Source organism: Physella acuta, unplaced genomic scaffold (genome assembly GCF_028476545.2).
Source record: "Physella acuta isolate Inbredline_101_S28 unplaced genomic scaffold, ASM2847654v3 ptg000109l, whole genome shotgun sequence".
NCBI classification, from domain to species: domain Eukaryota; kingdom Metazoa; phylum Mollusca; class Gastropoda; family Physidae; genus Physella; species Physella acuta.
Window position 1 is genome coordinate 239,939 of NW_026731629.1, and position 26,481 is coordinate 266,419.

At 39.2% G+C, this 26,481-nt stretch overlaps 2 protein-coding genes across 2 annotated transcripts in view; one reads left to right on the forward strand and one right to left on the reverse strand.

Moving 5' to 3' along the window:
* Positions 1-6,955: 6,955 nt before the first annotated feature.
* On the reverse strand, positions 6,956-8,248 carry LOC131934535 (delta-type opioid receptor-like). The gene has a single exon (XM_059290580.1). It carries the CDS (start codon positions 8,246-8,248, stop codon positions 6,956-6,958), a length of 1,293 nt encoding a protein of 430 aa, XP_059146563.1.
* A 9,358-nt stretch (positions 8,249-17,606) lies between these two features.
* The window catches only part of LOC131934527 (uncharacterized), a 40,949-nt gene continuing 32,074 nt past the window's right edge, over positions 17,607-26,481 (forward strand). Inside the window, exons 1-2 of the mRNA XM_059290569.1 lie at positions 17,607-17,719; positions 19,988-20,500. Coding sequence (XP_059146552.1) covers positions 20,441-20,500 — 60 coding nt within the window. The 5' untranslated portion in view covers positions 17,607-17,719; positions 19,988-20,440. The remainder of the gene's footprint in view (positions 17,720-19,987; positions 20,501-26,481) is intronic.

The following is a 26,481-nucleotide window of genomic DNA, read 5'->3' on the forward strand; positions in this document are numbered from 1 at the left end:
TTAATATACAAATAAAGCCCTGTTCCAGCTTAAATATATTTTATATAACCAAAAAAGCAAGTTGTAAAGGACGGGTAGGATGAAGTGTGTCGTAGTACGCACTATGTATACAAACTTATTACTGTAAACATTATCCATGGTATGTATTATGTGTTGAGGCAATTATGACGACAAAGTGAATATAAATAACTATGTTATAAAATTAAGAAGCAGGCCTATATTCCGAATTCAAATTTAGCAAATATGAAAATAAAATGACTTTAAAGTAAATTTGGACATGAGAAAGGTAATTCGATTAAATTTACCGGTACGCTTGAGAGGTCTAGACAAATATTGACGTATAATCTCAACTTTGACCCTTTCTATTGCAAGTAAATTCATTTCCGATGAAAACACAAGAATGTCATTCGGGAAAGTGTACATTCGGGAAAACTCTCCCTTCATTCTTAATCGTATTAGATATTAAATTAGTCATTAAAATTAAAGTAAGTGAAGATCTCGAAGATAGCCAGAAAATGTGTTTTATTTTATTTCTTTTTTTTTAGCACATCCACTATCTTGTTTCTTAATCTAAAGGTTGTTTACACTTGACGTATTCTATCAAAGAAAATTATTTGACCTATGTTTTAACATTTTGACTTTGGCGTCTTACACAATTAATGTTTTTGCTTACCTTATGCATAACCCTTAAAAACGTTGCTCAAGAAATATTCAGCGTATCATTATGAAAATTATGAAGTCCTTAACAAGTTTATCATTTTTGAATAATAATCCACCCCGAAGTTATGCAATAAATCTTTCCGCTATAAATGAGTGAAAACTGATTGCACTACTCCATCAATGCAAGACAAAACAGCAAGGAGAAATCCTTTAAGAAAGATAGAGAAAAGATAAAGCACGATCACATTGGCTTAAGGGGGGATGTGTCACGGGGTGATTCCCCCTCCGTCCCATGCCTACGCCATTGCTTGATTCTTGTGCCAGTTCACATGTTTATTTTTTATCCACAATATCCAGTTTAAAGGATAGCAAAATAATAGCAAAAGCATTATAGCTAAATAAAAATAAAATAAAAAAATAGAAATATGTGCTAAATATGTTGAAATGTTGCTTAGCAAGTGACCTGTCAACTGCTGCTTTTATATAGGTCATAGTTTAAGTTAACAGTTAACATGCGTCACTAGGCTGTCAATGATTTCCCTTTTTTAATTGTTAAATGGTGAAATAGGGGTCCTCATAAGCTTCTTTTAATAGATTTGTACTAAACAAATTAAACAGCAATTACTTTTTAAAATTATTATTTTTAAATATACATACTAAAGGATGACATAGTACAAAAAAGGACATAAATTTAAAATTAATAATATAAATACGAAACAATATATAAATAAACATAACATGAGAAACCATTACACATACAAAGCTTTCATGTTTCATATTCTTTTGATCGACTTGATGATAGGAAATATTACAGCTGATATAAAATAAAACAGATGTTTTCAAAACAGACTAAAGCACTCACACACAAGACATGTTGTTGTAATATGTTTTAATTTTAAAAAAGACATTTTTTTATTTCAAAACCTGATCAGGTCAGAAATGAGTATCCTATGTTTGTATTTTGTGCTTGTATATATATATATATATATATATATATATATATATATATATATATATATATATATATATATATATATATATATATATATATATATATATATATATATATATATATATATATATATACAAAAAAAAATTTTTATAAACAATTTTTTTTTTTTGCGGGGTGGCCCTTTTTTTCTAGTTCCGCCACTGAAAATAATCAATGATTATATGGGCGGTTTATATGTTACTTAATGAAATTTTAGAACTCCACAAAAGGTAGTCTTTTCCAAGATGGCAAACATATTTTCAGAAGAGTCCCTGGTACATGCAAAGGTTTTCCATTACGTACCCTAACTTATACATATAAAAATAAATTTAAAAAAACGTTTATTGATTTATAACTTTTTTTCCCGTTTTTTTCCGGAGCCAACCCCCTTAAATCCCTTGAATCGCCATTTAATTACACATTTACAATTTCAGGTATAAAAATATAATTGTTGTGAGTAGATTTGTATATTGCGCACCAAGTGATTTGTATATGTTTATTTATTTATTTATTTATTTTTATTGCAAAGCAGATAAAGTTCTAAAAGTTAGGGTTCTTTTACCAACGTCATTAACCCCCCCCCCCCCCTCTTCCCCCTTTATTTACCCCACCTGACAAGACATATTCTGACCCAAAATCTTCAGTATGACGGCGGTATGGTTAACGACAACGGTAAGTATACAGGTAATGATGGGATATAATAATTAATATGGATATGGTGAGGATTTAATATGGTTTTGGTTAGCAACAGGGTTAGGGATTTTGAGATGGCTATGGGGAAAGATAGCGATAGGTACTGATATAATATGTATTGTGTAGTGGGGTAATTACAAAGGGTGGTAATTAAGAGGAGTTAATTGATCTGAGGGCTAACGACCGGAGGGGGGGTAGTTGTGGCTACCGTCTTACACCCAGGTACAAAATTTCACACTTTGGATCAAATTAACATTGAATTTAGTTATAATTATATGCTTATTTTAAGTTAGGTTTTAATATTATAGGCAAGTCTATGCATATTATATAACATTTAATACCTATTGGTCGCTGTTATTTATTGTCTTAGAAAAAGAGTATGCATTATTTTTTTTACATCAATTCACGGTGTAAAAAGCTATATACTATTCCGAGATGTAATGTTCGTATATACTAATTGTATAATAGTTGGATGTTGGTCACTTGGAGAGGGAAAGTTTTTGTCTAATGGTTTGACTATGATGGTAAGTATATTTTTGTAACAAAACGTGATGTCATTGTGTGGCAGGTTATGTGTAGGTTATTTTTTAGAATCGCGTGCTGTTTTTAGCGTAGCACGATGTAACGCCTTTTAATTTTTCTTAAAATATTTTTTTAAAACAAAAATACGTAGGCCTATGTGTGTTAAGATCTACTTATTTTTTGATATGGCTATAAATGGCTCTAGCAATGCCTATCCGATAACGGCTAGTGTATATATATATATATATATATATATTAGCTGCATCCCGTGCTCCGCCACGGTAAATCTTTTTTTAAATGTACCAACTTGGGAACAGATTAAAACTAAACACAACACAAACGGACGCAAAATAAAAACACAAAAAAAAACACAACACGCATAACATAAACACATCTTAAATGCAATCATAAAGGCTTATTGCTCACAGTCTAGCCCGTAACGCCAAATTGCGCCCTTTCCGAGCGCCTGCGGACGCGTCTGACACAGTGAATGACCATAAAACAGAGGCGTAGCGACCCTTTCCGGCGCCCGGGGACAAACTTTCAATTTGACCCCCTCCCCCTCAAACTTACGATTTGCACGCCCTCCCCTCAAAATTTCAATTTCCAATCCACCCCCTAAAACTTTCGATTTGCACCCCCTTCAGACTTTCGATTTGCACCACTTTTGTTTTGAAATTTCCCCCGCTCAAACTTTTGATTTGCACCCCCCTCAAACTTTCGATTTCCACCCCCCCCCCCCTCGCAAATTTTGTCCAACCCACTTTGGCGCCCCCTAAGGTCGGCACCCGGGGACATATGCCCCCCCCCCCCCTCCCCTCGCTACGCCTCTCCTATAAAACCCCCAGCTTGTCCGCAAACCGAAAGATAGAATAATAATAAATAATATACAATAAATAATAGGCAATATTTAAAATATCCGTGTTTTACCTACCATATATCACTTTATCAATTCATTTTTTTTCCAGTACATTACGTTTTAAAAATTTATAATAGAGTTTCATAACTAAAACAATTGCGCACCCAATGAACGTGATGACGCGAATATTATAGTGCGGAATATTTGATTAAAAATTATAAGTAGTAAACAGTACATCCAGTGAATAAAATAAATAAAATCCATAAATATCAATCCATGCTAATTATAATTTTCTAACAATAATTTCCTCTTCCACATCCGCACAATTTGCATTCACATTTTGCTAATTATATTATTGCAACACTAATTCCTTCTAGGACGTCCTTAGATTTGCATTCAAATGTTTTTTTATTAGCGTGAGTTTAATTTATTTTTAAATTACCTCTCTAGTCAAAATTTGAAAAAAGAGTTAAATTAATTTGATTTTTCTACCCTACTGTTATTATGTTATTAAATTTATCCACTTTTTCTAGGAATATAAACGAAAATGATATTTAAGATTGATCCTTTTAATATGTTTTAGCAATGTACGTGTATTTAATATTTTCTTTACATTATGCAAAAGATTAAAAACAGTGGCATTTATAAAATAACTTTATGTTGTTATATAAACAAACCCTGCTCTATCATCGAATTATATATAAAGCAAAGTGGTCAGATGCCCGACAGGGCACTTCCCGGCGCCGCAGGCGCGTCAAATTTGGCACGATGGTGCCTTGGGGCGATAGAACACGAGGGCCGGTGACGGTTTGGCCGAAAAATCCACGGAGAGGGGGTCAAAACTGACCTCGACTGACCGGCGCCTTATATGGGCTCTATTACGAAAAAAAAATTCCTCCGACGACCCCCCTTGAAATTTTGTGAGGTGGTAGGAGAACGCCTTGGGGCGTCACAAAAAACTCGCCATGTCCGGGAAAATTCGTTAAATGGGTCAAAACTGACCAGTCGTATTTCCCTATATAATCTTTGTATTTTATGTGAAAAATAGAAGGTGATTTCAAAACGGATTTTAGGGCACTTACTTTCTTTACATCTGGCTAATTTTTTGCATGCTCTTATGTAAATGGCTTGACCTTTAGGGAAAACTGTCGGTTTGACTCAAAGCCCTCGACGAGGGCTAAAAAGCGACCGCGAGTGAAATTCTCTTTATATGAGCTCTATTACGAGCTTTACATCTGGCTAATTTTTTGTATACACCTCTAAAGATGACTACGCCGTATGGAAAAACTGTTGGTCACACTTAAAGCCCTCCAAGAGGGCGAAAAATAACCGCGAGCGAAATCCTCATTATACGAGATTTGGTCATTTGGTCTATTAACAGGGGAGGTAACTTTTTAATGTAATAATTTTTAAATATTTCGTAATCTCTTTTTAAGAAAAAAAAACAAAAATTATAAAGTATAGCATTTTTTTAAATAAATATTTTGTTACAAATTAAGTTTTGCATTGTACTGATATTGTAAAAATTATTGCGAAAGTAATTTATTATAATATTAGATTGATACCCTTAAGAAACCCCTTGCAGTTCTAATAACCGGCGAGTAATAAGTTTGCGAATATTCAATCAATACTCGAGTGTCATAATATTACTCCACTGTATAAATTTAGGCCCTAAGCATTTAACAAAGCAGCCAATCACCTACTAATTAATCATTCAATTTCTCATTTTTTTTTGAAAACCTAAGCGAAGCTAGGCAGTATGCCTATTTTATAATAAGACACTGCGGAGCACTGAAAAGCACTGCATGGTGCGCTGTTTACTTTTATGGTTCCAAAATCTATAGTGATGACAGAAGGAAGGACTGACACACTACCTGGCCGCTTATATTATAGATATATATATACATATATATATATATACATATATATATATATACATATAAATATATATATATATATATATATATATATATATATATATATATATATATATATATATATATATATATATATATATATATATATACATATGCATATGCATATACATGTACATATACATATACATATATATATACGTCAAAGTTTTGACACCCCCGCTCCCCCCCCCCCCTCCCCTCCATTAGACGAACCTGGCTATGCCACTGGCTTAATTATATCTAGAGTCCTTGTTTTCGCAGTTCTCCTGTTGAGTATAGAATACAGTTACTCGAAAAAGGCAGCTATACCAATTGTAAACGGAGACGGACCAAGTCTAAGATAATTATCATTAAAAAAGTTTTTAAAAACCCACGTTTTCTGATTGAACTAAAAAGTAGAAAATAAATGCTATACATCACAATAATGCAAGCGATCACTCTGCTATAAGCGATGAAAAACGTGGGGCGCCGAAGTAAAAGTTTTTTATCGGTCATTGTTAATATAAGATGTAAAAGTTATATTACTATTGATTAGATAATACTATTGACTTTTATTAGGGAGCTTGTAGAGAGTCAACAGTATTAGAAACTGTAAGAAAATCACGGCGCCCAACGTTTTTCATCGCTTATAGTAGAGTGATCGCTTGCATTATTGTGATGTATAGCATTTATTTTCTACTTTTTAGTTCAATCAGAAAACGTGGTTTTTTTAAACTTTTTTAATGATAATTATTTTCTACTTTTTAGTCTTTGTCTGTTTGCATTAAAATCTTGCTATCGATTTTATCTTTTCGCATTCACTTTTTTTTTTTTGGGTAAACGAAGACAACTCGTAAAAAACCAACACGTGCCTTGAATCCGTGTCGAGTGGGTTAGCAATCGTGTGCCCAACCACTCGACCATATCGTCTCCCCCATACTGGCCACCAGTTGTTCCGGTTGTTTGTACACAAACACCGCGTGACCAAAAACTCTGTAAGCCAAAAGAGGGAGAGTACCGAACCTTGTTTTCATCAAATTACAGTTACTGGGTTATGTCCCTTTTCCCCCCATGTTTTTTGTACAAATATATAGCGGTCTAAAATGATCAATAAAATGTTTCCATTGATCAATTTAGTAATAATAACAATTGAATATTCTATTGTCATCGGAAACAAAGCTTCCCTGAAAATTTCAGCGCGCTAGCTAACTGGGAAGTGCCCGAAATTTCGATCGCAAGATTTGATTGGAGAACCAAACAAACAAACAAACAAACAAAACAAACAAACAGACGCGAAAGCAAGTTAAAGAAAACGTGGGAAAAAACCAAGACAGATCAAATCAAAGAAAAACGAAGACGGATTAAGTCTAAGAAAATATCCTTGAATCTGGGGTTGAGAAAGAGGTAAATGATGACGTTCATCAAACTGTTCGCTGAGCTGAGAATATTAATGACAGGCACCTGCAAGATTAGGTAGAAACCGCTGCCTTGTACGCCATTGACAGCGTACAGCTGGCTACTCACCAATCCAATCAAGTAGATGGACGAGTGGATAACAACAAAAACGAAACAGACGCTGAGCAGGGTCCTCGTGGTTCGTGATGACGAGACGGATTTAGAAGAGGATGAAAGGACCTTCCTCTTTCTGTTGGTGAGTCGGATTTTTATTCCTATAAATATGCAACCGAGAGTGACTAGTATCAAAGGAATGATCGTGCTTAAAGCGGACATGATTTCGTAGCTAAATAAATCAAATATAATTTTGTTTTCAAGGAACCAGTCACTATAGTATATTCTTGCAATAAACTGCTTATAAGTTTCCGTGTAGTAATATTGAAAAGTATACACAAAACATGTGCAGAGGCTCCATGGCAGCCAAAACAAGAAGACGAATATGACCATAGCCTTAGCTCTAGGCGCCGTGACGATCGTTGAGAACCTGAGTGGGCAGAAGACAGCTAGACACCGCTCGAACGTTATCACCACCGTCACGAACGACACGCAGTTGGAGCCCATGTTCTGGATGAATTCGATTCCGATAAAACCGATGAACGCGGCGTAGCCAACATTGCGAGGTACGATCCAGCCCGGAAGCAATAAACTGACCCCTGGTCCAAATACGTAAAAATATTTGGCAATGTTGATCTGTATAGCGCATATATCTGCAATAGCCAGGCCAAGAGTGATGATGTTTGACGGTTTGTCTAGGCCGCTCCTCACAAACACCATACAGGAAATAACGTTTCCTAGCAAGCTGAGGCAAAAAATGACCGGGATGACGAAAACGTACAGATAGTTAGCGATTTCAACCTCGTATGAGAACGCGCCAAGTGATCCTCTTTGTCTGCCAGTTGTGGACATTTTCGTGCTGTTTGTCATGTCCAAAAACGAAAATGTCGTTGAGATATTTTGAGGAACTAATTCAGCTACTGACGAAGTATTTGCAGTATCCAACAGACAGTCAGTGTCACTTGTAAAATTCTGTGCGTTTTTAATGTTGGCTGAACATGGTATTATTGTGGTTAACAACGTGTTCACATTTTCTGTGGCAGTGACGATGTTCAGGTTGGGTTGAATCATCCCTTGTGTGCTTGCTGCATCTTCAGTGTTCATCTCATCGTCTGCCATGGCTACACCGTTTAAAGTTATCAGAGAAATTACGTGTATAAAAACGACACAAATGATCATTATAAACATTGTTTTTTTTTTTAATGTTAATCTTTGAACATTAGTGTTTGTGTTAAAATTAAAAATGAGATAAGCTAAAATATATTGAAATATAAATGCGCGAATTTTTTTTATTTTAAATACCGAAATATTTTAGTTTGCTCACACTTTTGCTTATGCAACTGACAGTTTAAGGCTTAAAACCTTTTTTTCTTTAATTTAAAATTTACATTGATATATAATAATTCATATGTAAAGCCTGTTAATAAATTTTTAATTTTATTTTCATGTTATTTAATCTGGAAATGTTTGCGAACACAAAATGAATTTATCTCTGAGTTTTTAATATATTTTTTTTTATAAAAAGACGGAATTGTTTCTAGCGCTGAAGGCAGATTTCTTTCATGGCATTAAACTAAACAAAGCCAGTAGATCCTATAAGATATGCGTTCGCTGCAATGGGCGTTTAAGTGAATATAACTTAAAACGTCTATAGCAGACTGTTAGTCATCGATACATTTAAGTGGTATCGTTTATGGAAAAAGATTCATTGATATCAAATAAAGTAATCGTTTTATTACTGTGTCTTACAGTTAGCTACTTGATGATTTTGGACCCCGTGAACGATATTTACTACAAGCGATACCACTTGTATGTATTGATATTCTTATTGAAGACAGCTATTTAGCGATTAGTTTAGGAGGCAACTCTTGCTGGCTTTGAACAACTTTGAGAAAATTAGATTCTCTTTTCAAGGGTTACACCATCATTAAACATGATAAACATTAAACAATAAAGGAATGGAGAAGTTCCCCTCGACACAAGAGGGAATCAATCAAAAGAACCATCTTATGGTGGTACTTTTAAGAACCGTCTAAGTTTTAACGAGACCTTTGTGATACACGACTCAAGTCCACTCGTGAGAAGTTATGTTACAGTTGTTGACACGGTGATGTCAACACAATGGCGCTTTAAAAAACGCCTGGGAGAAAACCAAGACGCTTCTTTGTCTACAGTAAGGCCAAGGACACCAAATTATGCATCAATTAAGGCTTTACGAATAAAATATCTTCATAAAATTATGAACAAAAAAAAGCCTTTTTAAATTATTTTAACATTTATTTTTAAAATTTAAGTTGAAATTGGCCAACGGGCAAAGGTATTTTGATAAGAAATTATCATTTTTGCAAGTCCCGATCTGTTTAAGTAAAATGCTATTTTTAAATCTCGGAAAATTATTTTAGAGTATGATTCCAGACAGAATTTTACAGACGATGATGACTGAGAATAGTTATGGAGGATGAGCACAAGGGATAAACAACTCTGTAAGAACGTAGATCAATTGTAAATACTTGCTCTCACCGTGTTAATGTGTGATTATGTGTGGTTGATACAAACGTGTTAGTAAGTCGTTTGACTTGTGGCTGATACAGTGTTAGTGTGACGATGTAGTCCAGTGTATCTTCTTCAACTTCACTCTTAATTGTAATATCTGTGGGGATTTCGTGTCAATACTTTGTTCGCCATATGGCCCGTTGACTCCGACTTCAGACTGCTTTTTTTGTGGATTGGCTTTCAATGTCAACTGTCTATAATTTAGTAATATAGAGTATAATCAGTTTTTTTTTTTATATTTCTAACCCATTTGGCGCTCACACCCCTCACCCCAGAGTTGCTCCACCTTCTTGTCCCTACCTATTCCTCTTGGCATTAACGGATTAGGGGGGGTGAGAAGGCAGCAGTGTGGGGCCCTCGATTTGTCGGAGCCCCCAAATTTTCTCTTACAAACCATAGTAAATTTCACTTGAAAACTTACGTTTTTTTTATATTTTATTAAAAAACCAATGTTTTAGTATGTGCTATATAGTTTATTCTGTGTGTCCTAATAAATTCGGACTCATTTATTTACCACAAGGTTGTGTATATTTCTAAACTTGAGTCCGGCTGGCTATTACTGAGCTAGCAGCATGATTATATTTCTCATCTTGGTTTATTTTATAGTTGTTAAATCGTTTTTAGGCAAGTGGCTTTCATTCAGTGTCTATTAGGAAAATCGGCCTTCGAGCGAACGTCATTCGGCCAAGTGTCTTTCGGGAAAACGTCAAACCCATATATATATATATATATATATATATATATATATATATATATATATATATATATATATATATATATATATATATATATATATATATATATGGGCTCCAAAAAATTTCCGTCCGGGGCCCCGCTCAAGCTTAATCCGCCCCTGCCTCTGGGTAACAGTTGTTTGATTTTGGTTTTCTCTATCCAAGATGGGTTGCTGTCGCCCCTCTTACTGCGCTTCATATGGCGAGGTTCTGAAATTGGGACTTTTGGAGTTAGCAGTCGTGCTCTTTCCTATTCGTAGCTTTTTCTTAGCTGGTGGTCGAACTTTGACCTTTGCACAAAAAAAAAAAACTATACCACGCCTAAACACTCGGCAATAATGTACCTCAATGGAGCATCAGGGGAGGTAATGTTGGTTTTCTTCACTAACCCTTACTTCAGGGAAGGTATGGTTTTTTTTTCTTAGTTAAGCAAACACCAGGGGAGGTAATATCGTTTGGATCATTGCAGTGATACGTGCTCAGCGTGAAGTGGCATGAAGAAAGTGTGATGGGGCGACAAGACACCCGCCCCCTGGAGGGGAAGAATGAGAGCTCTATGACGGGTCTCGCAGACAAGAAGAAGGTGATGGGTGGAATGTTGGCAGGTACTAACTTTTACAGCAATTGATTCGTTTACTTTGTCCTGTTTCTTTTTTATACGCAGGTTTTTGTTTTATGCTTCGGGTCAAGTGAGCAATGTTTTTAAAGGAGATCTTTGGTAAAGGTGTAGAAAGAAAAAGAAACTTATTCTTTTTTTCGGGGGGGGGGGGGGGGGGTGACGACCAAGTTCTGTGACGAAATTCTTTTGCTGTTTTTTTTTATATACTTTATTTTATTTTAAAGGCTTTAGGTAAATTACAATAGAAAAATCGATTAATATACAAATACAATCATGGCCTAGCTTAAAAATATTTTATATAACAAAATAAAAGGAGTTAGAAAGGATAGGTAGGCTGAAGTGGGATGGTATTTGCGAAGGGGGAGGTGGTCTGACTTTTTATGACGTTTGTTGTGGAGGAAAGTCTGGAAAGCGGGTAAATATCGGACAAACAACTGCGATGTTGTCTTCCTATTTTATTTTATTTTATTTTATTGCTTGAAATTTTTCCGTTTGCTTGAAATTTAAATTTTTCCTTGTGCTAAAGATTTTACTAGACCTGACAACACCATGACCTGTCCGGTTTTCTTTTTAACTCTAGCCTGCATGTCAACTGGAATCAACTTTATGAATCCTGTGACGAACTGCGTCATTTGAAACGGGTGTCCTTATGATAATGTTGTCTGGTTAACAAGGAGATAAGAGAGGTTACGAGCGTTAAAAAGTTGTTGAGAAAAGCGATCGCATGCTTCTAAGGGTTACATGCGTTGGGTGAGTTGGCTGGCAATGGCGTAGGCAGGGGGTGGGGGGTAGACCTCCCTCAAGGACCGCCACAATTAAAATTGAGCCACTTTCAGATATATAATTGACGATGCTGCGCTCTTATCGTCGCATGTTTATATCATAAAAACAATAGATATATGTGGGTTAGAGCCTTCTCCCCACCCCCCCCCACCCCCCCCCCCCACCCCCCGCGTGACGAACTCCCGTATGCGCCAATGTTTGCTGGTGACGACGAGGTCTTCTGTTCAGTTTCGTTTTTATTCGGGGGAGGAAGAATGTATATGCACTTGCCGCTAGTGGCCTGCGAAATGAAATAGTTGCGTGAGCTAAATTTAGACCTACTCACGCCATAAAAATGCGGTGCGCTAAATATAGTCCAGCAGAAGTCACCTTTAATTAGCTATGACAGTAAACGATGCAGGGTACCTGCGCTTCATTTCATGAAGCCCCCACCCCCACGGGAACAGTAAACAGCTCAAAATAAACCCCACGAAAGTAAATTAAAAAACATACTTGCGCTAAATTTATGGGTAAAATAGTCTTCAATGAAAGGATACATACATTCAAGTGGAAAACAAAGAATTACGTTTTAAACGAGTGTTTTCGTTTTGTTTAAACTATTTACAAGTTGTTAACATAGTTTGTCTTTATATGGCGCGTGGGTTTGTTCCTTTAACTAGATTGATACTTTCCCCATTATCTGTGACTAAAGGAATCAAATCTGTGTGTGTGTGTGTGTTTGAAATTATTACATCGATAAATTACCATACAATAGATCGATCCTAGTCTAGGAATTTAGACCTAATTTATCCTAGTCAAAATCGATACTAAAATAGATCGATCCTAAACTAATCTGTCATAGACTCGATCTACCTTCAACTTAAGACGGATCGATCATCTATTTTATCCTAGACACAAGTTTGTATTGACAGAACAGATTCTAAAAACAGTTTCCTTGGATAGAGCAGATCACAAAACTAACTTTTTGCCTGTCTCATCCAGCAGGGTGACTTCAATGGTACACGGCATCACCGACATCATCAAAATGTGGTAGCCATCTTGTTTCTGGTCACGTCTAATTTGGCCAGGTGTCGTAAATCTTCAGATATACCAAGGTAAAGTAGTCAAGTCTGATGTAGCATAGTGTAGTTTCTCTGACCTCGACACTATGTCTAGCTGATTTTTCCTCGATTTATGCCAGGTACTCATTAAAGCTGGTTGAACTCAAGGAACCTATCTCAATATTTTACTGTTAGCAATCGTGTGTCTCATAACCACGCAGTCAAGAAATATACATTCGAATTATAATCAATCAACACAAATTCTCAGGTTTAATGAATGAACCAGCGCATAATTCTAAGCGTGCAACTATTCCACTCGTAGTTCACCTCTCCTTGTTTCTCCAGCATTCTCTGCATTCAGCAAATTGTAAACTGATCACATTTGTTTAAATATCTCACGTGCTGCATAAAAATGAACAGCATCCCAGCGTGAGTACCAGAAAATGTCAGCAATGTGTTTATGCGCGTGCGGCGAGCGAGCTAGGGGGTCTGCACAACATGAGCATACCGAAAGTGACAAATGGCATTTGATATTTTGTTGTGCTGGTTGCTATGCTAGGGTAACCAATGCCGGGTGTAAAAACACGCTTCGGGTAATGGCTAAACAAGGTGTCAAAATGTCGGGTGTAAAGACATTTTACACGGCCGGTCACGTGGTGGTTAGAGAAATATTGTCGTAGACAGTGGCTTAGCTGTGGGGACGGAGGGGATGGGGTAAACATTGGGGGGGGGGGGGTGTCAAAAAAACGTATAAATATTATGTAACTTTGGAGAAGGGATAAATATGCAGTTTATCAAGGTGTATTGGTAAATAGAGTTCATTACGAATACATATTTTGTACATCAAGATGTGCGGGTATATCAAAATGTGAGGTACATCAAGTTAAGCGGGTACACATAGGTGTGGGTTGTCATGGTCAATCCATGGTCTAGCGTGGGTTGTCATGGTCAATCCATTGTCTAGTGTGGGTTGTCGTGGTCAATCCATTGTATAGTGTGGGTTGTCATGGTCAATCCATTGTATAGTGTGGGTTGTCATGGTCAATCCATTGTCTAGCGTGGGTTGTGGTGGTCAGAAATACAGAAATAACAATTGATAAAGTTGAAAATAAGGTCTAATATTTGAGTACTAACCCGCATTAACCGATTAGATTCTGAATGTGAGAGACCGCCACCCCCATCATTGTTTACATTATTAATGTACTGTTAGTAAATAAGCAATGTTTGTCACCCCCACCCCTAGCCCCCTCCATTGTTGATTGTCTAGTTTATACCCTGTGTGTGGATGTTAGGACGTCACTCCTTATCAACACAGCGCGTGCATTTGTCAGATTTAGAATTTTAAAAACTTCACGGCGGATGAATACATCAAGCGGAGACATACCGTTTTGGCTCACCGTTGTGACAAGGACACTGAGCAGACTGCGCACGCATGCAAGAGGTGCACGTGGCTGCTCACGTCTACCCTCACTAACTCACTTCTGCTAAAAGAGCGCGTGTTTTATTTCATTGAAATTTCTTCAGCTAAAGAGTATATTGATTTGTTTGCACTTGAAACAGCTGCCGATGTTTTGCTACGTTTTAAGAGTATCTATCAAAATACTTCTTAAGCAAGAAAACTATTTGACAATATCACTAGGTATATTGCCTTGTGTTCCACCTTCGAGATGAATATCTGTTTCTATATTCTTGTGTGTGCTTTTACAATAAATGATGGGATATATGTCGTCCTGACAAGTAATGTCACCCCCATGTCACGACACGCCCATGTTAAGTCACCCCCATGTCACGACACGCCCATGTCAAGTCACCCCCATGTCACGACACGCCCATGTCAAGTCACCCCCATGTCACGACACGCCCATGTCAAGTCACCTCCCATGTTACGACACCCCCATGTCACGACATACCCCATGTCACGACACGCCCATGTCAAGTCACCCCCCATGTCACGACACGCCCATGTCAAGTCACCCCCCCCATGTTACGACACCCCAATGTCACGACATACCCCATGTCACGACACCCCCATGTCAAGTCACCTCCCCCCCCCCCCTCATGTCACGACACGCCCCATGTCGTCACACGTGCCAGCGAGGTCATACCGTCCTATTCTGGAATCTCTGACACAAGTTGTTTTCTCTTCACATTATCGCCCTTGGCAAATTGTATAAGTCACAACCCAACATCCCACAAGTGGTATAAGTCACAACCCATTTTCCACAAGTGGTAGAAGTTGTTGTTAACTTACTGTCCGGCAAAGGTTTTGTCCTGGGATGCTTTCTTCAACTGAACCCAACGGCGACCCATCTTGTGCTTGTTTCTCCAACTGTCCGGAAGGGTGACCCATCTTTCTTGTGCTAATTTCTGCAACTGCCCCCATTGGTGATCTATCTTTCTTGTCATCCTATGCAGAAGATGGGAGTCAGACTCACCATGACAAACATACAATCTACATATTGCAACTTAATGAACATACAATACAAACATCATAAATATGATTGGTAAAAGCTAACGAAATCACACCTTAACATATTTAACAGCATTTAATCGATTAGCTAAAATTTCTAGAAATAAAGGCAGTGGTGGGTCTACTTTTTTAAAAATATCCCTAAATTCATTTGCACATCAGATATAGAAATGTTTAAATAAAGTTGGAGCCGCCATATTCACCCCCCCCCCCTTATAACTACACTCCCCACAGTGGCGTCACTAGGTCGGGTGTCAGCCGGGGTGCTGTAACTGAGAGTATCACCCTACCCTCCCCCTCCAAACATTTTTCGGTTTGGTGTCACCCCTATATTATTTTATATATCAACTTGATAAAACATTGTTTTGACAGTAAAGGTTCTGATTTGTGTCACTCTGGTGCCACCCCCTATCTGGTGTCGCCCGAAGGCGAGAAAGCAACCCCCCCCCCTTGTATCCATGAATAAGCTAGTCACTGCCAATCTCACATATACACTGATGCTTATCACACCCAGTCCTTCCACACAACGCATCCCCCCCCCCCCCCCCCCCCAAAAAAAAAAAAACAACTTTGGAGCCTGGCGGTCCATGGGTCAGATAAAGTCGCGTTAATCTGTTTCCCTGGGGGGAAAATGTTATATGAACCAATAGTGTGGTCAGCACTATGCCCAGCCACTTTTTCCCTAAGGTAATTCAAGTTACATGTTATGGCTGAATGGTTATATGAACCGATAGTGTGGTCAGCACTATGCCCAGCCACTTTTTCCCTAAGGTAATTCAAGTAACATATCAGGGCTGAATGGACTCATTGACGCTCTGCCCTCCGACCCTGCCGTCCCCCACACCATATCTATTGCACCACATATTTACCTCCCCAGGCAACCACACCCCACACATATACTCCCCTCGCACATCAATCCACACGCCACAATCCACACCCCACAAACAAAAACCCTAACATATCCACACATCCACCAGAGTTTCTTCCAGGCATCTCTTCCCCCCGAAGAAAGTCTACCCCCCCCCCCCCCCCCCGAACGAAATGGAATGGAGAAAAAAGTCTGGAAGAAACACTGACAACCACTCCACCCACACATCCAAGCCTCACACAGTCATAACCCCACAACCCCGCCCTGCCTGCTACATGCACTAATCATCCACTCCCACAATGCTCTGGAATTTATGAATGAGATCAGCCACGTCACACCCGGCGCGTAAAACTACGTCATAGTCATGTGGTCGGCGTGTCTTGACTTACGCACGTTATATTGCTTTGACCTAATTGGGGCAACAGTTTTATCAGCCGTGATGTTCGTACTTCGGGCGTTCGTAGACCGGGACGTTGGTAAATCGTGATATTTAATTCCTGAGATCCCAATGTTTCAGGGAACCAGTCCCTAGGTCCGATCAGCCACAAGAGGTCAGGGGTCATGTTAGAATACCTGCTACAACAATGGCACGATTTGATGCGAATTAAATAATGATAGACGGTCATTTATGGCACCCCTACTTACACGGTGTACGCCCCCGACAACCCCCTCCCCAATCACCTTCATGTGCCCCCCTCCCCTTACACCACCACCATTTCTTTACAACAATGTAACGAAAAGCATGGCGTAGCAGCGCTTACCTGGTTCGGAAATATAGAGCTCCCAACTCTCATATACATGAAAATTTCACTGTTATATACGGAAGTAAATTAAAGGAGAATTCAAAATGAGTTAGCCGATGGTTTCAAAACAAGAATACAAATATTCACAAGCCTAGCTTTGTTTTTGTTTTTGTATTTTTCTTATGTTTTTTTTTTCTAATTTCATTTTTTTCAAATATCCCAAAACTGAAGACTATGCATGTAGTGACAATAAAATTCATTTTTTTTTAATTGAACTATTAGCCGTTCGCATTAGTTTGAGCATGGAATCATCAAGAAAATAGCAGTTTAAATGGAAATTAAACTAACCGAAAGGTTAAATGACAACAGGCTTTTTATCTAATTTCACCCCCACCCCCACCCAGCACCTTCTTTTCCCTCATTTGCATAGTTTGCTGATACGTATGTGTGCATGGTAAGTAACATTTCCTAACCCCCTCCGTACGTCTAGCAATTGGAATGTACCCCCCCTCCTCCCACCTACCCCACTGCCACTGTAAGGTCCGTATCAGTACTTAAGGTCGTTACTTTCCTTCCCAATACAAGCTAGCCTCTAGCAGTATAAAACTTAAGGCATCGCAGCGCGTCTTGGTGTAATTTGTGTTGTTTTAGCAGGTATAAAGGGACGGCACTCACTGCAAAAATGAGACAGTCGGGCCGCGGTGACGTTCCCTGAGTTAAAGTATTGACAGACAGCTGGGACACAGTTTTTATTTCTCACTTTTTCACTCAGACTGCAAGGTAAAAAAACAATTTTCTAATTTTTTATTTAAAATATGCATGCTTTAAAAAAACCGAGTGTATTGTTAAACTTTAGATGTTTCTAAAACAATGCATTTAAAAATGTTTTATTCTATGGGTATAACCCTGGGTATAAAGTCCAACATTATGTGTATGGTCTGTTATTTTGTTCTTTAAAAAATAAAATTTTAACGATAAAAATATACGATGGTCCACAAATTACTAGAGTTGGATCATACCATCCTTTAATAGAAAATCCAGATTCTCATAAAAACTCTATTTTTTTAACTATTTATTTGTGTAGCATTTGTGTTATTAGTTAGATATAGCTATTTGGTTCATAATTTTAAGATGCTAATTAAACTTAACAATATGTGAAAAAAAAACTTAACTTTTTGTGTCGCCACACGGTAACGTAATTAAAAATTGTATGAGTGTAATCAGGTCTACAAATATTTACTGGAATAGATGTGGGCTCATAGCACTAAATCCGCGACGTTCTTAATTAAATAGCCAACCAAAGCTAGTATTTCAAGGAAGACACGACCTGAAATGTCAAGGTTATGATCGGGTGTTTGAAGCTTGAAAGTAAAACTTGTTTCAGCATTAGCACATTTTTTATTACATACGTTTTATAAAATAATACTTTTCTAGTTTCTAAAGCTTTAATATAAAACAAAACTTGTATAAACATGTTTCGTCCATGGCAACGTTAGAGCTCTGCTGGTCACTGTCAGAATTCTGGCCACTGCCATCTACTAACCCCCCCCCCCTTACACCCCCCCCCCCCCTTCCCCCCCCCCCCCCCCGGGGCCACCTGCCTGTTGTCCCCAATGTTTTTTTAGTTCAGCCGCATAGGGAAGGGAAACCTGAGAGAAAACATTGTAAACGCGTTCACTGTAGGACACTGTAAGTAAATGGATAACTTGTCCCACTGTGTTTACTAGGACTGAAAGAAAACGATTTTTATTAGTTGATGTGCCGATACTAGTATTGATGTATCGTAGGCAACAGCTTGATATCGGATATTTTTGATCTACCTATAGAATTGATGTATCGTGGTCGACGATACCTACTTGGTATCGGACATATGTGATATTTTAAACAAAGTTCCGATTTCCTGCATTGTTTTGATAATCGCACTTATTTTTTTTAAGCTTTTCCCACTCATTTCACAGCGAATCAACTCACATTACTTTTCATTTTGAACACTTGAATTTGGATATTTTGTAATCATTTCCTAATCATATATTAAACACAGTATAACCATTAATTCATCATAGTTTATACACAACATCTCTATTACTAATTCACGATACAATTACTAGCTCATCCGAAGTTAATTAGTGCAGAAAGTGTAAGGAGGGTTGAAATCGCAGGTTTTGTGAAAAGTTCAGAGGTCATTCAGTGTCTCAAAAGCTGGTGAGGGCCGAGTGTCAATACAAACGGAGGAGTGGGGGTGTAATGGGGGAGGGGGTGACGAGTGTCAACACAAGTGGGGGATGGGAGGGGTGAAGATGTCAACGAGGGGTGAGGTATACCGGAGGGAGGGTGGGGGAGGGGCATGTTCACATTTGGATGTGAAAGTTGCCTGTGGACCAGGGACGTCACACCTCTCGGGTTTACGTGTTGTTGTTGTTGTTTGGTATTTCTTGTTTTGGTTTTATTTCTTGACGAGTAGTTAACCTTACAATTTTGAATAGACTTGCTAGATCCTAGGCATAACATGGTGGGTGACATTTTAAATAAGTGCTAGTTGAGACAAAATCCTCCAATAGAAACGGCTACACTAGAAGCATAAGTGCAAATAATACCGTAAGTAGATTTTTACTGACCGTTCTGACGTCACGAATTTAGGTGAGCGATGGGGTGTCCAGTTATTTTAGGCCGTGGTAGGGGGGGGTGGGGTATTCTCAAGAAATATGACGCAGCAATCCGCAGCATGCCTTTTGTATGTGTTGAAAATAAAATGAAGCGTTATTTTTTTTTTTAATTGTAGGTGCAGGGGAGGGTGGGTTTTTTTTCGCTTTTTTCTGGGTGTGGAGGGGGGGGGGATGCATAGTTGTGAAAATCAGGTACAATAATATGACATTATTTTATGAAGCCCTTAAAATTATGAGGTTTTTAATGCACTATTTTCGCCATTGTCGTTAAAATCACAAAATATCAATAGCCAGAAATGTGTTACGTGTGTTGGTGTTTAAACTGTAAGTCTACTCAGATCGTACTTTTTATACATTGATTAAAAACTGAAACTTTTTTCTTCAGAATATTGTGTGTAGAAGCTTCTTTCTCCTCCAATACCTTGGACGATACAGCATCACTTCCGGTACTTCAAATCAGGCTTTCCAACAGGCTCACCTGCCGCAGGTTACCCTGTGCAGCCTGCCTGCGAGATCTGTATGACGGTAAAGAATCCGGAGCGCCTGTAAAAATCCCACCCGGATCTCAACATCCATTCAGCGAGCACTTCCTTGATCCAACCAATCAAATTCACGAGATGATGCCACGTGACGAGGACAAACAAATAGAAAATGATACGCCATTATCCTCTTTAAAGCTTTTAATTCCCGCATCCTGAACGATCAGCGTTTGACAAGTAGCAATTACTTGACAATTGGACAATATTTTGTCAGTAAAAACACACCGCTTGAAATCGGTCTATTCACATTTGAACCCATCAGTCTAACAGGAGAAGCCAAGAGCAAGAGAACACAAAACATGATGACGTCATATTTCATGTTTTTTGAGCTTGCCGTCGTGCTGAGCTTACTCAATGAGGTAAGAAAACATTTCTAGCATCCATTTTAACAGTCACAATAAATCTAGCTTGAACGTTGTTTTAAGAATCGGCTAGAAAAAAAAAACGTATAGTTACTTTCTAAAGCTGTGTTCCACAAGTGGCATTTCGTACCTATCGCGATTACTTAACATCTGGACCTTGCTCAGACGATCTTCTGTTACTGTACTGCTCTTGTTTATTGATACTTTTAACTCCGAACATAATACCAAGACCATAGTTCTTCATGAAACCCAATGGGTAGATTTTAATCAGTTCGTGTCATGTCACTCCTACCTCTCCAGCTTCATTTTCAACAAACACCTTCCACTTCCCGGCCATTCCAGGCCGTCAATTCTGCCTGTTGATTTTATTCATGTGTCTACCTAAGGATGTTGTTTGTTTTTGTTTGTTTTTTTTTCTTCTGGTATCATTGACATGTATTTATGTCTAAAAAATGTACTTTTTTATCTCAGTTATTTTCAGTGTCTTTGTTTATTCCTGGGTCAAATTTTGTTATGGTACACCAGAATGTTTAATACATTGTTAATGTTTAGTGCTTGGAAGGGATGGTTGAGTGATAGAGCTCTCGTCTGCTAGCCTGAAGGTCTCGAGTTCGGAACTCGGTCCGGACTCGTGACTGAAGGACGTCCTTGAGTCCACCCAGCTCTGAAGGATACCTGACTTACGTTAGGGAAAGTAAAGATGGTTGGGATAATACTGACCACACCATCCCTTCATACGCCGAGGTCAAGAAACATGAACAACTTCATCTGCCCTATGTGCCCTGAAAGGGAAACTTATTTTCTGTTTACTGTTTAGTGCAGTTTATTTTTTTAAAGTTAAAATATCAACATAGAACATTGAGAGGCAATACTCAAAGTGCTACTGTCCTAGATTTTTACGGACGATCTTGGAGACCTTTCAAAAGTAAACAAACAAAGCGGAGTGGGGAAGGCTCCACTATTTGATGAGGACTTTCGGCTAAGCTCACTAGGGCTGTGCCAAGTCGTAAAGTCATCCCGCGACAAGTTACTTCAAGGTAGTTACATTAGAGTACACCAGTGGGGGCGCCAGTGGGAGGCGCCAGTTGGGGGGCAGCAATAGGAGGCGCTAGCGCTGGGCACCAGTGGGGAGGGGGGTGGCGCCAGTCGCAACCCATATATTTTACTTTTTCTAACATTTTCTGGCTGTTTGGTGTTACGGAAATATAACATGTTGATTGGTCAAGTCTGGAATTATGGTCTTCTAGTTGGTCTGATGATTGGTTAAAATGGTGTGTGGGGCGGGAGAGGGCGATAGGAGAATAGTATGACAATGTGATAATAGTGTGCTACAGATAGAGGGAGATCCCATATATAGATGGAGGTGGCACATATAGACTGAGCTGCTACCTATATCTTGGGGTGCCAAATATAGAGGGGAGGTGACACATGTAGAATTAGGTGCCGCATATAGTGAGAGGTGCTACATAAAGAGGGGTGCACCATACAGATGGAAGTGCCCCATTTAGAGGGGCTGCCAAATATAAAGGGAGGTGCCACATAATGAGAAGGTTCTACATAAAGAAGCGATGTCCCATATAGAGGATGGTGCCCCATATAGAGGGAGGTGCCCCTTTATAGAGGGGGTGCCACATTTTTTACAGCCAAATAAGCTTCAGCATAAACATTCGATATAAACCTACTACATAAAAATTGCATGTATAGGCTAAACATATTATATTAACACTAGAGATAAACAATTGCAATAAACATTTTATCAATAGTTTATGGTATAAGGAATGTTGCTTACATGAGCAATGTTAATTCAGTTCATAATCAACAGCGAAAAGTATAATCAGAAAGAAAGCTAACCCCCACCTAAAAATAGAAACTTGATTACATGATGAAGAGCGAATGCGCAGAATCGCCCCAGCCGCGGGCCAATGTAAACTAAATTAGACGAGCCCTCGCTGACATCACATGCCCTGTCAATTTTACACGTGGCTCCGAGTGAGTAACAATACCCACCCACTACACGTGCAGGCATTGTTTGGGAGTAAATCAGATGTAACCCTCCCACACCGACCTTGAGTGCGCGCTTTTTTTCCCCGGGGTCGTAACTTTTGTGCGAGCGACGTTCCCTGAGCATTCCTTGATTACCCTGCTATAAATACAATCGGATATTTCCGTCCTTGCAAATGGCAGGTCGCGCCTCGTACCTTACTGCACCACATACGTCACGCGCACAACAAGCTTTTATTTAGATATCAAAATGTTGATATTTTTAGCCAAAGATCAGATTACCTGCAGTTTACAAACACATAAACAAAACAAAAAGGTGGAAGTTAATACGTTCAGTATTTAAATAATATTACATCGAAAGATCTACTTGTCCCTTGTTGCAGTATTTGGCCAAAACATAGTCTGATCAAAATCAAAATTATTGCTGCAATAAATGAAGGGTACTTATAAAAGCTGAATATCTTGCGTATTTAAAATCTTAGTTGGAAGGTTGGTCATCAACTGCCACTCACATAAACACCCCACAACTCGATCACTTAGTCACACAACAACTCAATCACTTAGTCACCGAACCACTCGATCACTTAGTCACACAAAAACTTCGGTTTTAAGTTCAACCACAAATGACCAATCAGCACCACGTGATTAACTGGCTGGTTAGATAACTAAGCTAGGTGTGCCACTTGCCATTGTTATCACATATTCTAAGTTTTATATGTTGATCATGTTGTCATATGTTTATTACAGTCATATGTTTATTACAGTCCATCTTAACTTCACATTCCTGTTGATTAAATTTGTTGACGTCCATCCCGAATACACATTCCTAAGATGGCACCCTGGGATTTACTGCTAGTGCTAGGTATTTGAACCAATCAGCACTAAGCATCCACAGCCAAACATTCGGCAATCCAACTATCGGCATTGTAACCATTTGGTGCCAGTAGCGTAGCGAGGGGGGGGGGGGCATACGTCCCCGGGCGCCGACCTTAAGGGGCGCCAAAATGGTTTGGAAAAATAAATTGAAAGGTTGAGGGGGGTGCAAATCGAAAGTTTTTGAGGGGGGGGGGGGTGCAAATGGAAAAGTTTGTCCCCGGGCGCCGGGAAGGGTCGCTACGCCTCTGTTTGGTGCACACTATTCGGCAATCCAACCCTACGCCCTCTCCAACCCTTCGGCATCTAGTAAATCAGCACTCCAACCTTCGCCAACCTCCCAAAACCACGACACCGCCTGTCCGTATTCCAACCATTTTACAGCTCCAACTCTTCACCAACCTCATCATCGCCAACTCTCCAGCGCCAACCTTTTGGAATTATAAACCTTGGCCCCTATCATACTTCTATACCAACCCCTCAGCGCCAACCCCTTAGCGCCAACCCCTTCAACATTCCAGCCTTCCTTCGCTCGAACTTTTCTTAACACCTACAGATAACCCTACCAAGGTCCTCCATAAAATGTCATGCCCCCCCCCCTCCTATATTTCTACGGCGCAATAAAACAGTTTTTACTGTACAGAACAAGGCGGCCCGCGGCCCCCTTTTTTTGTAGGCGGCCGCCAACAGGTGATATTTACACCTGGGGCTGGGCGGGCGGTGAATTAATGGCGACCTAGAGTTAAATGTCAGCCATATTGGTGTCGTAAATCTTGTTACCTCCTTTCGTTGATCTGTTACAGTTGTCTGACACGTTGGGGGGGGGGATGTGATAATAACACGTGGTGGTACACATTCTTTGATTCGTGCACCCCCCCCCCCCAAACCCACACGCGGCATGTAGAAATAAAGTTTTAGAATTGTATTTTTTTTTTACTTGCCGTCGTCGTCCCCCCCCCCCCCCTCCCGACATTCACTGTGAAGAATAGAATTTAAGTGTTGGATCCTTGCGATTAATTTCCTCTTCCCCCCCCCCCCCCCGCCCATTACATTACCTATCTGCCACATTTTATTGAGGGGACACAGAATACTATTGCGTCGTAAAAATGTTATTCATCCCCCACCCGCACCAATCACCATCTAATTTAGAAATCCCTACCCCTAATCTAGTTACGAAGTTTGTTCCGTTCTCACGGAAAGAGAACAAGATTTTTTTTTTGTGACCGATAAATTCTGTATCGTAAAACGGATCATAAGCTCCAACTCGTTATCAATTTCACTTTAGTTGTGTTGGTTTAGTTGTGTCTTTTTTTTTAATTTGTCAGGACTAGTTAGTAAGCTGTTGCTTATGATAATTATTACTCTCCTTCCCCCCCCCCTCCTTTACATACACGCTAAGGCAGTTCCTCTCACATATACATCACTTGACATGTACATCGTCACCTTTTTCGATGTTACAAGAACACGACATTTCCTTCAAACCGGAAGTGGTCTGATTTTTTAACTTCCAAAATCTTGAATGAAGTAAGTATCTCCCAGTTGCTATTTCCGAACCGTCCATTTGTGTTGGAGTGACTTGTTCAGATTCAAGTGACATGCTCACGTGAGGTGACATGTACAGGTGACATCTAACGAGTGCACTTGACATCACGGTGAAACGTCGTCACACACCTGGTGACGGTACAGGCCAGGTGAGTGAGGCAGCAAAAACTTCAAACTCGAGTTCTCCTTGTTTAGACTCCTCGAATTTCTTAGTGGTCTTTAGCAAGTGCACGACTTGTTGACTTTCTTAGTGGTCTTTAGCAAGTGCAAGACTCCTTGACTTTCTCAGCGGTCTTTAGCAAGTGCAAGATTCCTTGACTTTCTCAGCGGTCTTTAGCAAGTGGAAGACTCCTTGACTTTCTCAGCGGTCTTTAGCAAGTGCAAGACTTCTTGACTTTCTCAGCGGTTTTTAGCAAGTGCAAGACTTCTTGACTTTCTGAGTGGTCTTTAGCAAGTGCAAGACTCATTGACTCTGCATCACCAGTTCTTTAGCAAGTGCAAGACCAGGGTTTCTTTCATACATTTTTATCCGGTGGCAGAGTGGGGGGGGGGGCCTGTCAAAACTTCCTTGTGGAGGGGTGGACACTGGTTAAAGTATATATTCTGTATATTTATATATTATATTTTTTCTACTTCGTCCGGGGGTGGGGAGGGGTGCCCCCCACCCCCCAATGAGATGCCTGAAAGAAACTCAGTGCAAGTCTGCCTTACTCGTCGTCATCGGGTATTTTGCAAATGCAGAACGGCTAATGCTCCCCTATACAGCATGGTTGAGATAATCTCTTTACACCTATTGTTACGTGGTTGAGATCATCTCAATTCAAGGGCGGCTATAAAGATCTTCACACCTATTGTTACGTGGTTGAGATCATCTCAATTCAAGGGCGGTCATAAAGATCTTCACACCTATTGTTACGTGGTTGAGATCATTTCAATTCAAGGGCGACTATAAAGATCTTCACACCTATTGTTACGTGGTTGAGATCATCTCAATTTAAAGGCCATAAAGATCTTCACACCTATTGTTACGTGGTTGAGATCATCTCAATTCAAGGGCGGCTATAAAGATCTTCACACCTATTGTTACGTGGTTGAGATCATCTCAATTTAAAGGCCATAAAGATCTTCACACCTATTGTTACGTGGTTGAGATCATCTCAATTTAAAGGCCATAAAGATCTTCACACCTATTGTTACGTGGTTGAGATCATCTCAATTCAAGGGCGGTCATAAAGATCTTCACACCTATTGTGACGTGGTTGAGATCATCTCAATTCAAGGGTTGCCATAAAGATCTTCACACCTATTGTTACATAGTTGAGATCATCTCAATTCAAGGGCTGCCATAAAGATCTTCACACCTATTGGCGAGGACTGAGGGCTATTAATACATATTTTAGCCTAGCTGTAAATGGGGGAAGGGGTGGGGGTGGGGGGGGGACATTTAAATAGGTGATTTGTGGAAAGTTTTGTTTAATTTTGCCGGGTGAAAAAAAAAGTAGTATTAGTTTTTAGCCTCAGTTTGTGTTGTGTTGTGGCGTTGCTTGTGTGTGTGTTGTGTT